Genomic DNA, 14,870 nt, shown 5'->3' on the forward strand with positions numbered 1-14,870 from the left:
AAGCACATCTGGTTGAAAGAGCTAGCATGGTCGATGCTCAGGTTAGGGGAAGAAGAAGATGGCGGCTTTGCGTCCGGGTCTGTCTGCATCATTGATTAATCGCAGTCATTAAGTGGTTGGAAAGCCAGCTCACCTGTTGTTGAGGGGGAGGTGGGCGAGATCACTGATTGAAATTAATCACAGTCATAGGAAGTGGAGGGTTGGAGGTGGAAGGAGGGGGGGCAGGCAGGGATGGGGAGAGAGAAAATCGTTGTTTTTTTTATGGTTAGGCTGCCTGGGTATAAAAATAAACATTACCTTTCTTTCGTTTTTGTTTGTGGAATTTTATTATTCAAAAATACAGCACAAAAAAAGATCAAACACACAAAATAAAAAAAAAGATAAGCATAACGGTTTTCACATGGTGTGCAAACCTTCATGATCTTCATACTATATTAGTACGCTCATTTAGAAGCTACGGTTAATATCAATAGGATCCCACCAGTCTTTACCAGGTGGGAGGGAGAGGGAGGGAGGGAGAGGGAGGGGGGAGGGTGGGGTTGTTGTCTATTCCCCAGGGCTCTGTTCAGCTATACAAACCAAGATGCTACAGCAGTCGGCAGGTTTTACAGCCCATCTGGGGCCGCAGTGTTGTGTAGGTGGAAATAGGGTTGGTTACGTGTAGAAAAACGGAGTGACGCTAAGTTAACAGGAAGGACTTCTACAGCCGTCACATTCCCGGTAAGGCAAACAACAAAACAGGGCCCCTTCCCGCTGTAGTCGGAGAGGCATCTGATCCAGGCTGACAGGACCCCCTCCCTCTCTCCCTCCCCTCGCTCCCTCCCTCCCCCTCCCTTCTAATGAGGGTTGGGGTGGGCACAGCACTGCAGAGCATGGTATATACACACAAACATTGATCATCTCATTAAGACTGTTGTTTGGGATTAGATATTATGTTATTGCCATTCCGCAGAATGAAACCTAGAGCCCAGAACCAATGTAGGTCATGGGAGAAAAAAAGCACGGATATTAATGAACTTAAAAATAGGGGGAAATATTCTTTTCTGAGGCAGGAGAGGGGGGGAATAAAAGACAATGCCCAAATAAGGCCCAGTGGACCAGAACCATGGACCAGCCGCAGCTGTGTACCGAATAAAATACACAAAAAAAAAAAAATCATGGCAACGGGGGACAAGGCACAATGGATATCGAAAAAATATGGAAAATGAGAAAATGGTTTATGCGTGTTTGCATGCGTGTTTAGGTTGTTTGGAGGGAGATGAGGTGGACAATGTGCGGTGATTGGCCTCCATTTTCTAATCTTCTGTGCAACAATACAAACTGATATGGTTTTCAAAGAGAGATTGGAACGAACAACAGTTCTCCCTCTCTCTCTCTTCTGGTGACCACGCCTGCTTCAAACACCCTGAACCGTAGTGTAAACAAACTCAAAACGAGTCTACACACACAGCACACACACTTGCACAAACACACAAAAACACTGCTGGGTCTCGGTTCACCTTCTTTTGTCGGGCGTCTATTCTTTAACGCCGTCACGTGCGCTTTCGGTCGCGCTCTTTGTATTCCGCCTTACAAAGTCCAATTAGTGCGGCGGCGGCGGCGGGGGGATTTGGTATTGACCGCGGGGAGGGAAGGTTAATCAAGATATTGGCTGCCTGTAATGCAAGTGCAAAAGGGAGGATTAAGTACGTCAGGCCTTTGGGCCGGGGTCGCGGGCGCTCCAGATGATAAATTAACACGGGCCGCGGAGCTCCTGCTAATAAGGTGTGTATCTGCGTGTCTCTGTGCGTTCGCGTCGGTTGGATGGGAGTGGAGGGGGGGATCTAGCTTCAGTCAAACCCGCTTAGCTGTGATTGCCTAGTGAACCTTGCGGTCTACTTTGTCCCAACTAATTTCCAACGCACTGCCCTCTCTCCCTCTTGCACCCCCATTGCGAGGAGGGGCGATGTTCTCCAATTGTTTTCAAGCTAAGCCGGTACACATGAGTCCACCAATGGCAAGCAGCGGTGAGTTGCTCCACCTCGCGAGCGCCCAATCCCCTCTGCCTCCCCCCCCCCCCCCACCCTGTAGGGAACCTGAAACTGGACGATTCAAACTGCTGCTCTCTCATTCGCAGCGAGCTGACCTCCATGTCCCAGGGGCTGGTTAACAATGCAAACGCCATCTATGTAGAGAGCGAGAACGTGATCCGACTCCATGTGTGGCTGCTTGGATTCCTTCAGATAGAACCGGTTCCTTCGTTAGTAGTCTTACTGTGGCTCAAACCCCTTCATATATTTAAGCCTTCATTGTTAGGAATTGAAAAATTCAGAATGCATGGAATTGAAAAAAGATGAATTCCAATGGTTCACAGAGAACATGGTTAAAATAATAACAATAAGAGTGTGTCCCCCAACGGGTATTTCATCATTGTGGGCAGCAAATCAATAGTTGCTTAAATACACCTAACCCCTCCACTGTGTGCTATTGACATTCCTGCACAAAGCACACAGTTGCAATCTGCATTCCTATACCTACATACATACATGCATAGAGCTGTATACATATGCCTGGCCAAAAGAGGGGCCACGGTCACTTCTTCAACACGTCACCATAGAAAGGGCCATCTAGAATTGATAAAAACGACAACATGCGTTCCACTATATACAATAAAATCTGAAGGGTACGTTCATCACATCTCACGCCCCTTCTATTTCGTTTCATGTGAGAAAGGTCCCAAAAAGTAAAGAGTGATAAAAGCAGTATCATTTGTGTTGTCGGTATAAAGTTAATGTGTTCCAAAGTGGGTTGTAGTTGTGTTTTTGGAGCTTCTGGCCGTGTTGCTTCTCCTTCACCAGAAAAAACACAATGGAACCAGGCCTCCACAGAAGAAAGTCGAAAGTCTCCCCGCGTTTGGAAATAGACAAAAAAGAGCAACAAGTCAGGCCTAGCTCGCCCGGCACTCCTTCTCCGGCTGTCCACATCGGATGGTGTCCCATTCAATCCCCTCTTCCCTCCCTCCCTCCCGCCCCTCCCATCCCTCCCCCCTCCCATCCCATCCCAGTCCGTCAGCACATTCTCTCCCTCCCCGCCACCTCCCACCACCACCCCCGAGGCAGACAGTCGAGGACTCCGGGCCTGGCTACACGATGGAGCCGTCCCTGTTCTGGGCGGGGATCATCACGGCGATGCCTCCCATGCGACTGAGGTTGGGCCCGGCCACCCTGGGCGCGGGGGCCGGGGCCGGGGCGGTGAAGATGGGCGCGGCCATGGGGGCCCGGCTGGGCGGCCTGTCGAAGTCCTCGGACGAGGGGATCTTGTCGTACTGGGGCTTGAGGGCGTACTCGTGCAGGTTGGAGGGCGTCATGGAGCCCAGCGAGGAGCGGTGGCTGCCCACGCTGGTGAAGCTGCGGGCCGTCGACACGCGGCTCTTGGGCGGCGGCACGTCCTCCCTGGGGTGGTGGGGGGGGGGGGGGATGGAGAGCAGGGAGGGGAGGAGGAGGGAGAGGGAAGGATGGAGGGATGGAGAGGTGGAGGATGGCCAATAGAGGGGAAAGGGGAGAGGAGGGAGAGGGGGAGAGGGGGAGAGGGGTAGAGAGGGGAGGGGTGGAGAAAGGGAGGGGTGGAGAGGTGGAAAGGGGAGAGGTGGAGATGGGGAGAGGGTGGGGGGGCAGGCGGAGGAAAAGATAACAAGACGAAGGTCAGTCAACAAGGCCGTGTTTGCTTTCCCTTAGCGCTCACTCTCACATGCTCACATGGGAATCAAGAGCGGTCGATGGAACAGCGGATTGAAAAATGTGTTTTGCCGTGAGAGTGAATCACAGGCGTCAACCTGATAAAAGAGAGCAGAGGACTGGTGACTCGGTGGGCATCCGCTACCAGACAAGCAGGCAGTGACTGAGACGCAGCCTGCGGGGGACCATTACAGCAGCACCCTGCGCTCCCTCTGCCCGCCACATTAACAGCCAATAAGCGGCAGTGATGAGTGAGTTAAGAGCTGCACCACAACGGGCCGGAGGGGGCCGTCGGCCTCCGTTAGTTAGACAGGAGGCTCAGCGGTGGGCGCCGGTCTGTACTAAGCTGTGTGCGTGTGGTAATCCTCTTTGTGTTACAGTATGAGCGAGGGGCGTTGTGCTTTTGGTTCTGATCCATCCCACAACAGGGCTGCCCCTGGCCTGGAGGTGGGTGGGGGGAGGGAGAGAGATTAAGAGGAAGAGAGAGACACACAGGTGTGTATTTATAAAAAGGTCAATGCGAACAAGTATATTAAATGATGATGTGCAGAAATGCCTCGACTTAAGGGTCCCTCAGGCTACCGCGTGTATGCACACAATTGTTAAAATCTCTCCAATTCAAGTGTCTAGTGTGCTCTCATTTCGTCAAGCTTTCGTTTCCTTTGTTTGATGTTTGACTGGTTTAGACCTACGGGTACTCTATTAATTACATTGACTTCTTCCAGCAGTGGCATAATGGCAGCTGACTGGAGAATTAGTGCAATCTACTGCTAATATCGCTGAATCAAGTCCAAATATAAGCATTACAGCAGTGGATGAAAACGTGCAAACATTTTAATTTACTTTTTGCAGATTTTCCAAAAACTGTAATACTGTGCGTTTCATTTGAATGAAAACATTCCTCCAGACCGAGATAGACAGAGATGGAGATTGCAAGAGACGGCTAGTAAGAGACAGATATAGAGAGACAGACGGACGGAGCTAGTGAAAGAGGTCATTTTGCAAAAGAGATGGACACGTTGCCCAGCCAGACTCGGCATGGGACGGGTGGGAGTGGGTTCACCGGTCCAGGCGGTCAGCCACAGGACGCTCAGAGCAAACAAAGCTTTCAAACTGATTACCACAGCTGTTTCTATGAGGATGGAAGGGGGGTGGGGGGAGGGAAACCGCTGATGGAGCGACAACCCTTTTCATTGCTATTGAAGCTCTGCGAGTATGCTTGGGTGAGAGACATAGACAGAAAGAGACAGATACAGAGAGAGAGAGAGAGACAGAGAGAAATACTGGACATGTGTTGAACCCTTCCCACAGAAGGTCAAAGGGGTAAACACAGGTGAAGCTCATAAATGAATAGTGGATTTATGACTGCCGTAAACTATGATTACTGTAATTTGGTTGATTATTATTGTCTGGCTGTTCACATCCATTTGGTGTTTTAATGTGCCCGATTGCGGACGACATTGTGATCACTGATGGCTCTGCTAAACCAACTTGCATGGGAAAGAACAACAAGGAGGGCTATCACATCCGTCGATCCGTCGGTGCCGCGGGTGTGTTGTTTTAATCTAAAGATAATGTGTTGCCTCAGGGCAGGGCTTCTGTGAATGAGGCAACTGACGCAAAACGGAGACAGTAACAAACAAGAGCCCAGGAGTCACCCTCGCCCGAGCCTTGACGTATTTTGATATTTTAGTGGCTGAATCGCCGGTGGCTCCCAGCAGTTCCTCTGTGATAGGGCCGACTCTGGATGGTAACGCTCGCAGATAAGGAATGAGGTTGAAGTCGGATTCCACATGGCAAATCAGACGGCAAATCCGCGGCTTTATACATCAGAATAGTGTTAATGCAGAAAAAAGAAATCTGCAGATTTTGTCTTCTGTTTAATTTCAGATCCCGTTGGAACTATTTATAAAGGGTTCCGCTTGTGTGCGCGTGCGTTTGTGCGGGGGCCTCACCTTATCTCGTTGCAGATCTCCTTCTCGTACTTTTTCTTCTGGCGTGCGCGGCAGCAGCAGACGAGGATGACTGCGAGGATGATGAGGAACAGCAGAACGCCGATGATGGCGCCTGCGATGATGCCCGCGGTGTTGGGGGCTTCAAACAAAACAGAAAAACAATGTTAGTGTTAGTGATGATGTTTGTGGTGGGTTACAAGTTCTTTTTTTGATACATTTTTAGTGTACTGGGTTGAGTGAGTTATTTTGAAAGAAATCCTGAAAACATTTTTGCAGAGATTGTTTTTCGTTTTCATGCTCGAGGATAAAAATTATCAATAAAACCTTCACCTAGATAATACTCTACATACCTCTGAAAGTTAATGCCTGTTTTTAATGCTATGGATTTACAATCAACAACCTAACCTACCCTTGTAACCTTCATCCCTTAAAGGGTGTGTACATGACGTCACATCGTAATGACGCCCGCCATATTGGGAGCAGAAGATCACTACAGTGATCGTTATTGTGTTGGTAGCAATGTTTTTTTAGGTCAATGTTTCGTTGATAAATCGTGAGGTGATTTGTCATTACGGGGGGAGACAGAAGTAGATCATCGCCATCCTCAGCCCCTCTCTGCTCAGGGGACCGGCCAACCGAAGCGCCCGGCTGGTGGGCCACTTGGTGGGTGTTCAGTAGGGTCGGGGGGGGGGGGGGGGGGGGGGGGGGGTGGTGCTCATTGGGGAGTCGGGGGTTGTGCTCATTAAAGGGGACATATTATACCACCAGGTGCGAGTGTGATTAGCCATTACAAGCCGTTTTCAAAATGTGCAGCTTCTGACATCACAGGTGGGCGTGTCCACCTTGATGTGTGCTGGATGGATCAGCCTACCAGCCTACCCAGTGGACTGAAGCAAACGTTGCTCATCTATCCGTCACACATCAAGGTGGACACGCCCACCTGTGATGTCAGAGGCTGCAGTTTCAACACGGCTAGTAATGGCTAATCACACTCGCACCTGGTGGTACAACACGGCCCCTTTAAGGGGGGATAAGGGGGAGGTGTGGGTCCTTACGTGGGGTGACGTTGAGGTGCAGGATGCATTCCTCCGAGCCCACCAGGTTCTTGGCCCTGCAGCGGTACGTCCCCGACACGCCGGCCGACGCGTTCCTGACGTTGACGGTGCCTCCGACTGGGTCTGCGGAGAGGGATTTTTGTTATTTATTTAGCGAATGCAAATTTCTCAAGCCAAGCAGTAGGCCACTGATTGGCTTGATCTAAATTGATCTACATTTTGGAGGGTGATTAGACCTCCTTTCAGTCTTTGGAGAGAGCAGGCTTCCCTCTTTGCAGAGAGGGAGAGAGGCAGACAACTATGGTGTGAGAGAGAGCGAGCCATGTGACTATTTACATTATATATTTAACGTGTGTGTGAAGTCAACAGATGGCTCACACCCGGCAGCCAAAGTGGTGTTTACGCGGCTGGATGATTTTCCATCATAATTTTTATATTTTAAGTGTTGAAGTGATAAGAGAAAAAGTGTGTGTGCGTGTTGAAGTAATAAAAGAGAAAAGGTGTGTGTTTGTTGAAGTAATAAAAGGGAAAGATGTGTGTGTGCTGAAGTTCTAAGAGAGAAAAATGTGTTTGTGTGTGTGTGTTGAAGTAATACGAGGGAAAAAGTGTGAGTGTGTTGAAGGGATAAGAGATGAAAAGTGTGTGTTGAAGTAATAAGCGAGAAAAGGTGTGTGTGTGCGTTACCCAGCACGGCGATGGCGGGGAGCAGCTTGCTGTCGCTGATCTTCTCCCAGATGTACTGCAGGGGGTGGGTTCCCTGGGCGGACACGCATCTCAGCATCACGTCCTTGCCCACCTCGGTGGGGCCCTCAGCGTAGCACCGGGGCCGGGAGGGCTTCTCTGTGGACACACGGAGGGAGGGCCGGGCGGTGAGCGGGGTAGCAGACAACACCAGGTGGACAACACCAGGTGGAGTCCATATTAGACAACAAGACTCACAGACACATGCCCCAAAACACACACACACTCACGTTGTGAGCACACACACCCCCCCCCCCTCACAGTGCCAGCCTTCAGGATAATGACAGCAGTCATCAGGGTAATTGATACAGCTGCTGTCATTACAGTTGCTGTCACTCAGGATAATAGCAGATTGGCGGACATGGGACGGGAGACATAGCCACACACACACACACACACACACACACACACACACACACACACACACACACACACACACACACACACACACACACACACACACACACACACACACACACACACACACACACACACACAGGGGGATGGGTTGGTGGTCAGAGTAAACCTGTGCAAACAAACACACGGTTTCTGCTCTGGCAGGAGATGAAAAGGGAATTTGAAAAACTAACAAACATCCAGAGCCCTAAATTAAAGGCAGACTGAGCCCGGCTGAGGGGTGCAGACCTGGGCTGAGCCGAGATCTAGTAGCAGGGGTCGCGGTGTGTGGGGTGGGACTGGAGGGGGGGGTTGAAAGAGGTAGGAGAAACAGGCGTGGGGGTCGGGGGTTGTAATTGATGCTGCGGTGATATTATCTAAACAAACCATACCCTGTGTTGGCGTGCGTATCACACAGCGCAAAAAAAAGACAATCCATAATGCCAGTATGTCTGTGTGTGCGCACGCATGTGTGTGTTTGTGCAGGACTTTGTGTGGTGTGTACATGTCCACAGAGCGCGAGGCTATGACATCACGGTGCAGTAATGTGCACTGGATCAACAGACCCCTGGCCAAGTCTGACAGAGGCAGCCAGCCAGGACTGTGTCCGTCTGTCAGCAGTGGCGGCGGCGGTGGTGGTGGTGGTTGTTGGGCTGGGGGAGAGGAACTGCAGGGATTAACACCAGACAGACAGCTCCGTCCCCTCCAGTCTCTACCCCCTACCCGCCCCCACAACTAATCTAATCTACACCCTGGAGTGTGGATGGAAGGGCGCGGGTCAGAGTCGAGCGAGAAGAGGAGATATTAAAACAAGTGCAGATGGATGGATGGATGGGAGGGAGGGGGGGGGTATAAGAGGGAAGGGGTGGTGGTGAGCCGAGGGGGCGGGTTCGACGTAGCAAGGCTGTGTAGCTCATCACTCAACGGCCCGTCATTTTATCATGAGAGGAGGGAGCAGTGGGGGATGTTTGCCGCACGCACGCACGCACGCACGCACGCACGCACGCACGCACGCACGCACGCACGCACGACGGTAAATGTCAGCCGCGATGTTGACATTTTGAACGCTTCTTTTAAAAATGGTGAAAGTCAACTCCGGAGGAGCCGTGACACGTGGCTCCTCGCATTAGCCCCACCGTTCACTAGTCCGATTTATACGCGAGATATGACAGCGAGAGGCGCGGGGGGGGGCGAGGTCAACCTCCAGGGGGTCAGCGACCGGGCATTGGGGTCCCCGGGCCGGAAGGTGGGGAAGGGGGGAGAGAGCGGAGAGAGAGAGAGAGACGGTGGGCCTTACCGTCATCATGAGCTCTCCCGGAGCCATATAGAAATAAATCAATACATACACGAGCACGAGAACACGAGACATCCGGGGAGAGATTAACGAGAGGTACGAGGCTGCGCCCGGTGGCCATGACGCGGTGCTCTTCGTTGTGTTTACGAGTGGCGGGGAGGCCGTGAGCGGCGGTTTACCGCGGGCTGATGACCAACTCGAGTCCAATCAACTATCCCCCCACCTTTTCCTCCCCCTGCTGCTGAAAGAGGTTTGGCTGTCGGTGGCCTGTGTTGCGGTGTGCCCGCGATGAGTGTCCACCTTAAGTGATTGTGTGGAGCGCACTCGGAATAAGGAAGAGGATCGAGTGTTTGTGAGAGGCGGACGACGTGGCCCCAGAGTGGAACGTCACGCTGGTCAACAGGTGGACCCTCGACCGAGGTTAACTTCTCTGTCTCATCTCAACCGGCCCGGCATAAACAAACACACGGAGGGACCGCCGTCCCCCTCCTGCTGTCCCCTTGCCTTTGGATCCAAGGGCACCTGACAACACTAGACCCACACGCGGCTCCATGAGCATGTCTAAGTGTGCAGCACCACACACGTCTCTGTGTGTGTGTGCATCTCGGGGCCCCTGTTGTTGGAGGGTGTCCAGCAGGATCAACGTGAAGGTGAACTGCAGAGCAGGCAGGATGTCCCACCGTCTTCTTGTCACTGTTAATGAATACCTCCATCCCTGGGGTCAATATCCTGCAGGCGGCCAGCCGCTGTGCCTTCCAGCTATCAGCTCTCTCTCTGGCTCTCTAGCTCGCTCTCCCGCAAACACAAACTCTGCAGTGGCGCATGTTAGAGGTCAAACTCTCTCTATATATACACACAGACAAATAAGTGTTATCTATTATCTATATTAATTCGGCAGTTGAGCTCACCTTCCCCTAAAGGAAAATACATTTTTTTCAAGGTTGTATTCAATTTAACTTTTGGCACACAGCACAAATATGAGATCAGAAAGTGCTGGCGTGCGCCATTTTGTGCGTGCAGCTATTGTTACCATATGCAAATGGTGGATGGTTTCACGGGTTAGAGTGAGTGTACTTCTTTTACCGTCACGAGTCAGGAGATTGAACGAGGAAGTAAGAGAGAAAGAGTGAGTGTGTGTTTGTGCGTGTGCGTGTGTGTGTGCCTAGGGTGATGAACTTGGTTACGTAACTTGATGATGCATCGCCCTTCTCATGCTGCATGGTCCAAACGCTAGCAGAGTGTCTCACTCAATGCAAAACATGTCATCATGTGTCACTTCCTAAGTGAGCAGGCAAACAAGCCTGGGGAAAACCCAGGAGTGTGTGTGGGGTCAATACGCAAACTATGCTTGTGTCATCACCTCCGTCATACATCATAAACTCATTAAACCCTTCCGCCTTTTATCTGATACTAGTTTTGTTTCACAAGTTATATCGAAGTTCCAAACGCTGCTGAGGTAAATCCACTTGCGGAAGATTCCGGTATATTCAATTTATATTTACACATGCCAAGTGTAGATACAAGGATAGAGTGTGCTCTAGAAAACGTAAAGATGTAAACGATTTCGAGGAAGTTGTGGCGAATTGGACGTGGGAAATATTCTCGGTTGACCTTCCCCAGAAAGAGCGGAGAAGATATAGACTTCTCGCCCTCCGATAGCAACGGAAAACAAACACAATAAATCGTGATAAGAGCGTTGCATTAAAAACCCAGACGGTGAATCTGACTTCCGATGCCCTTCGGCGGAACACGTCGGCACTCACCCATGACGGTGAGCAGGATCTTGCGGCTGCGTACCCCGGGGGCCTTCTTGACCTTGCACTGGTACGTGCCCGTGTCCGTCGAGCGCAGCCCCGTCAGGTTGATGGAGGCGTCGCCGTTCTTGGGGTCGGCCGAGTTGAAGTGGACGCGACCCTTCATGACAGGGTAGTCCTCGAAGGCCCGGTCGCCGGAATAAAGGATAACCTGCGGATCGAGGGGAGAGAGAGTGGGTGGATTTAAATAAACAACCGTCTAAAGAGATGCATACAGGTCCCAATGAACCAACCTGATGCCTCGCATTGAACCAACCACAGCATGGATGTGTATTAGTCTGGAACCGCTCAGTTAAACAGGCCGGGCTACGAGGCCTCTTGACGCTATTTGATAAACCCACAATCAATGCCTCAATGGTGCCCTTTGCAGTCATTGAATTATCCCCCCCCCCCCCGCCATATTCGAAAATATGGTTGTGATTGGCATGACCGAGGCCAGGTATGCTGGTATTCTGTCAGAGCGGGAGGGGACCCAGATACATATCCCGAGCAAATAAAACACAAGCTAGCACTGTGGTTCCCAGGCTACCAAACAAATGCTTAGAGAGAGAGAGAGTAACCGGGGAGAAAGAGAAAGAGAAAGTTAGTATCTCCCCGGTGCCCTTCATTTTGGCAGCCTGAACTTGTTAAAAGCCAATTCGTGCGGCCCAGGTATGGACATGGAACAAACAAAGCCACCACTGTTGGGAGTAAAATCAACAGCTGCTGTGTCAACAAAGAGTCATGCCCCACAGCCCCTGACACTGCCCCGCCCCCCCACAATCAACCCGCTCCACCAAAACCTGCTTGGCGCCGCTAGGCTACACGGAAATGCCAGTAAACAAGTGCCAGGTTATCAGCCAACAAGGCCTCAGGGCCAGGCCAATAACTCAAACATTACGAACTCAAAAACAAAAGGAGGAAAGACGAAAAGGATGAACAATTCCAAATCCTCCTCAGTCTGGCACATATTTCCTATCCATTTTGTTTCTGAACCGCCCCCCCCCCCCCCCCCCCCTCCCCTCGCCTCACCATCAAGCTGAGCTCCACGATCAGGAGCCCAAACCTCCGTACCCGAGGGTAGGAGAAGAGGAGCAGGAATTAATAACAACTGAGACAAGCCAAAATGAACATGAACATGCATAATCAACCGGCTGGGGGGGAGGGAAGGGGCTTTATTAAAGTGAAGAAGGAAAACAGAACCAGCGGGGGGTCTCCTGGTGTGCGTGTGCAGAGGGCAAGAGCTGCCTTCTGCTGCTCCGCTCCCAACGGGAGCGTCGGGCCTTTGTTTTGGAGCTCAAAAACAAATGGAGACTGGCAGGCGGTGTACATCTTGTACGCATTAGCCACATAAACAGGTAACAGGGGAAAATTCCACCTGGCTCCCAGAGGACACGGGGGGTGGGGGGGCTGAGGGTGGAGGGCGGGGTGGGGGCGCGCATAATCTCCCAGGGCTGACTGGGAGAGCATCGGCAGTATTAATGTCGAGACGAGGCCACGGGAGGAGGAAATGAAATTGCCCTGGAGGCGAGGAGATGACAAGAGCTCCTCCCCTCACTCAGAAGAAATAAAACCCACAGTGAAAAAAAGAACAAACAACTCCGCAGACATGTGCGCTGTTAACCGTACACAGGGAGTCTCCGGTGGACTACAGCGGATACCGACACATGCTTCATAAACACACGCACACACGGGTAATGAAAAGCACAAGGGCGAACGCCTGGGAGAGCAGGCGCGTGTGGTAATGTAAGGACAGCGTCGGCGACCTCCACAGGTGTCACCGAGGTGGGAGCCCTGTGCTGCCGATTTGTACCCAGCAGCACACAGCCTTGTGGGGGGAGGGAGTCATAAAGATGTCTCCCCTGGGCGCCTTGTGTCTGGCACTGAGGACACAACATGTACACAGACGGGGAATGGAAAGGGAGGCGGAGAGAGCGGTGGAGAGACAAGAGAAATAGGGCGGGGACAATTTGAGAGGCAAAACAGAGTAGCCAAACACACATAGACACACACACACACACACTCAGAGAGACCTACTCTATTGACGTCCTGCCGCTTCCTACTTCACATATGACATAGCAGCTCTGCGCCTCCAAGGTTAAAGCGTGAACAGAAAATAAATAAAAGTCTTGCCGCGAATGACTGCGGTGACCTTAACTGCAGCCGTGGCCGGTCGGAAACGCTGCAAAGCGTGGCAGGCGAGCCAATTCATCCCCCTGATATGTGACAGACGACAGAGAACAATTCACCCTCGACCGACGCCGTCTGTGCCCAAAACCCTCAGAGGCTCGTTGCATACAAATTTGTGTCGCCTCGTCCTGGGCAATGAAATGGCAGCAAGGCTTTATGTCAAAACACAGCAGCAGCAGCTGGAGGCATGACACATTGTTGTTGAAGTGTTGCCCCGCTGCAACAGACACCACCTCCTATTATTTACTGCATCAGATGGTGGTATTTTTTCATTCATTACTTTTTTTTCTGTTTGTTTTGATGCATGCCCTCTGCATTGTCCTCCCAGTGATGGTGAACGCCCTACTTTATAAAAGAGAAGCATGCAGCTCAGCCATGAGAACCAAATGCTAATGATGGCTACTGTAGGCATGCCTGGCATCCCGCATTGAAAAGCCCAAACAAAGCGGCCCGCATTAACCGTGCTCTACTGGCCACCAAAAGACCCTCATGATATGTATGCTATGTCAGATGAAGAGCCCCGGTTATGAATAGACTGGGCGGTGGCTTCGTTCCCCACTGCATCAAACCAACAAACACTTTCACTCTGATGTATGGCTATGTGGTTGATTTCGTACATCTCGAAATGTGGGTGGTATTTGCTGGCTTTTGGACGTCATCAATCAAGTCTGTAGCAGAGACAGCTATGTATAAGCTACAGTGAGCAAGCATATGCATTTGTCTGCAGCCCATGTCATTCATGTTAGGAGTTATAAGGCAAAGGGCTTTGTTTACTGATGATGTTATGAACCAGATCATTGCTACGAGTGTTGAACTGATCATAGCTCTGATCATAGCGCTTGCTTGGTCCCCAATTTCTTGTACAGATTAGTGGAATCTCACGCCCTGTGAACAACAGATCATCATCATCGTCATGTCTCTGGGCCTCCGGAACCCTCTGGGTCCTAAATTCAGTCATCCTCCTTATCTCTGTGTCCAGCCAAGAAGCTCCGTGTCCTAATCGCATTGTCTGGGCGCTGTCACATGAACTAAGCCGCCACAGGAAATTAATGGGCAGCTAATTAGTTAAATTACTCTGCATGGAACTCTGGACTGGGCAATGATTATGCAAATAATGTGTGTGTGAATAAAGTTAAAATCAATGAGCATGACGGTGCTCGGAGGGCGATGTTTATCAAACGTGAAAGTCTGCCGTGGTTTTGGCCATTCCAAGGGGCATCGCCAATGACCTTGAGGATGAAAAACCCAAATGTTATAGTAAATAAACTACACCATGATTAATAACATCTGCATACATACTCAAAGAGCCTGTGGCAGGGAAATCGCCCATATTGCACTGTAATTAAATAATGAGCACAAACAAGGAGGGATATTACAATAGGGGACTTATTATAATTGATTACTGAATGAAGACCATAAATTAAAAAGCAGCCATGCTGACTCCCTCCCCTTGCCATCTCCCCTCCGCCTTTTCTCCCAGTTAATGTGTTCAGCTTCGTATTGTACGTACAACCAAGTAGGTCACAAGCGACAATAGTGGTGTAATTGGAATAGCCCCTGATTTCCTACCAGGATGGCGCCCTGGTAATGAGCCGGACTGGGTCAGAGGGGGAAACATGGAATTAACGAGATATAGGTGTGACTATGAGAGAATCTCCCCCATGATGGAATGCTGATCCATTTCTAGTTTGGGCCAAATAACTATTGGCCAGACAACCGTCCACCATTTGGGT

The 14,870-nt window shown here is 50.8% G+C and overlaps 1 protein-coding gene across 1 annotated transcript in view; it reads right to left on the reverse strand.

Moving 5' to 3' along the window:
* Positions 1–298: 298 nt before the first annotated feature.
* The window catches only part of cxadr (CXADR Ig-like cell adhesion molecule), a 33,782-nt gene continuing 19,210 nt past the window's right edge, over positions 299–14,870 (reverse strand). The window contains exons 3-7 of the mRNA XM_030360996.1: positions 10,918–11,119; positions 7,408–7,563; positions 6,724–6,846; positions 5,669–5,807; positions 299–3,431 (exon numbers count right to left, since the gene is read on the reverse strand). Of these exons, the coding sequence (XP_030216856.1) occupies positions 3,122–3,431; positions 5,669–5,807; positions 6,724–6,846; positions 7,408–7,563; positions 10,918–11,119 (930 nt within the window). The 3' untranslated portion in view covers positions 299–3,121. The remainder of the gene's footprint in view (positions 3,432–5,668; positions 5,808–6,723; positions 6,847–7,407; positions 7,564–10,917; positions 11,120–14,870) is intronic.

This window comes from Gadus morhua, chromosome 7 (assembly GCF_902167405.1).
Source record: "Gadus morhua chromosome 7, gadMor3.0, whole genome shotgun sequence".
NCBI lineage: Eukaryota > Metazoa > Chordata > Actinopteri > Gadiformes > Gadidae > Gadus > Gadus morhua.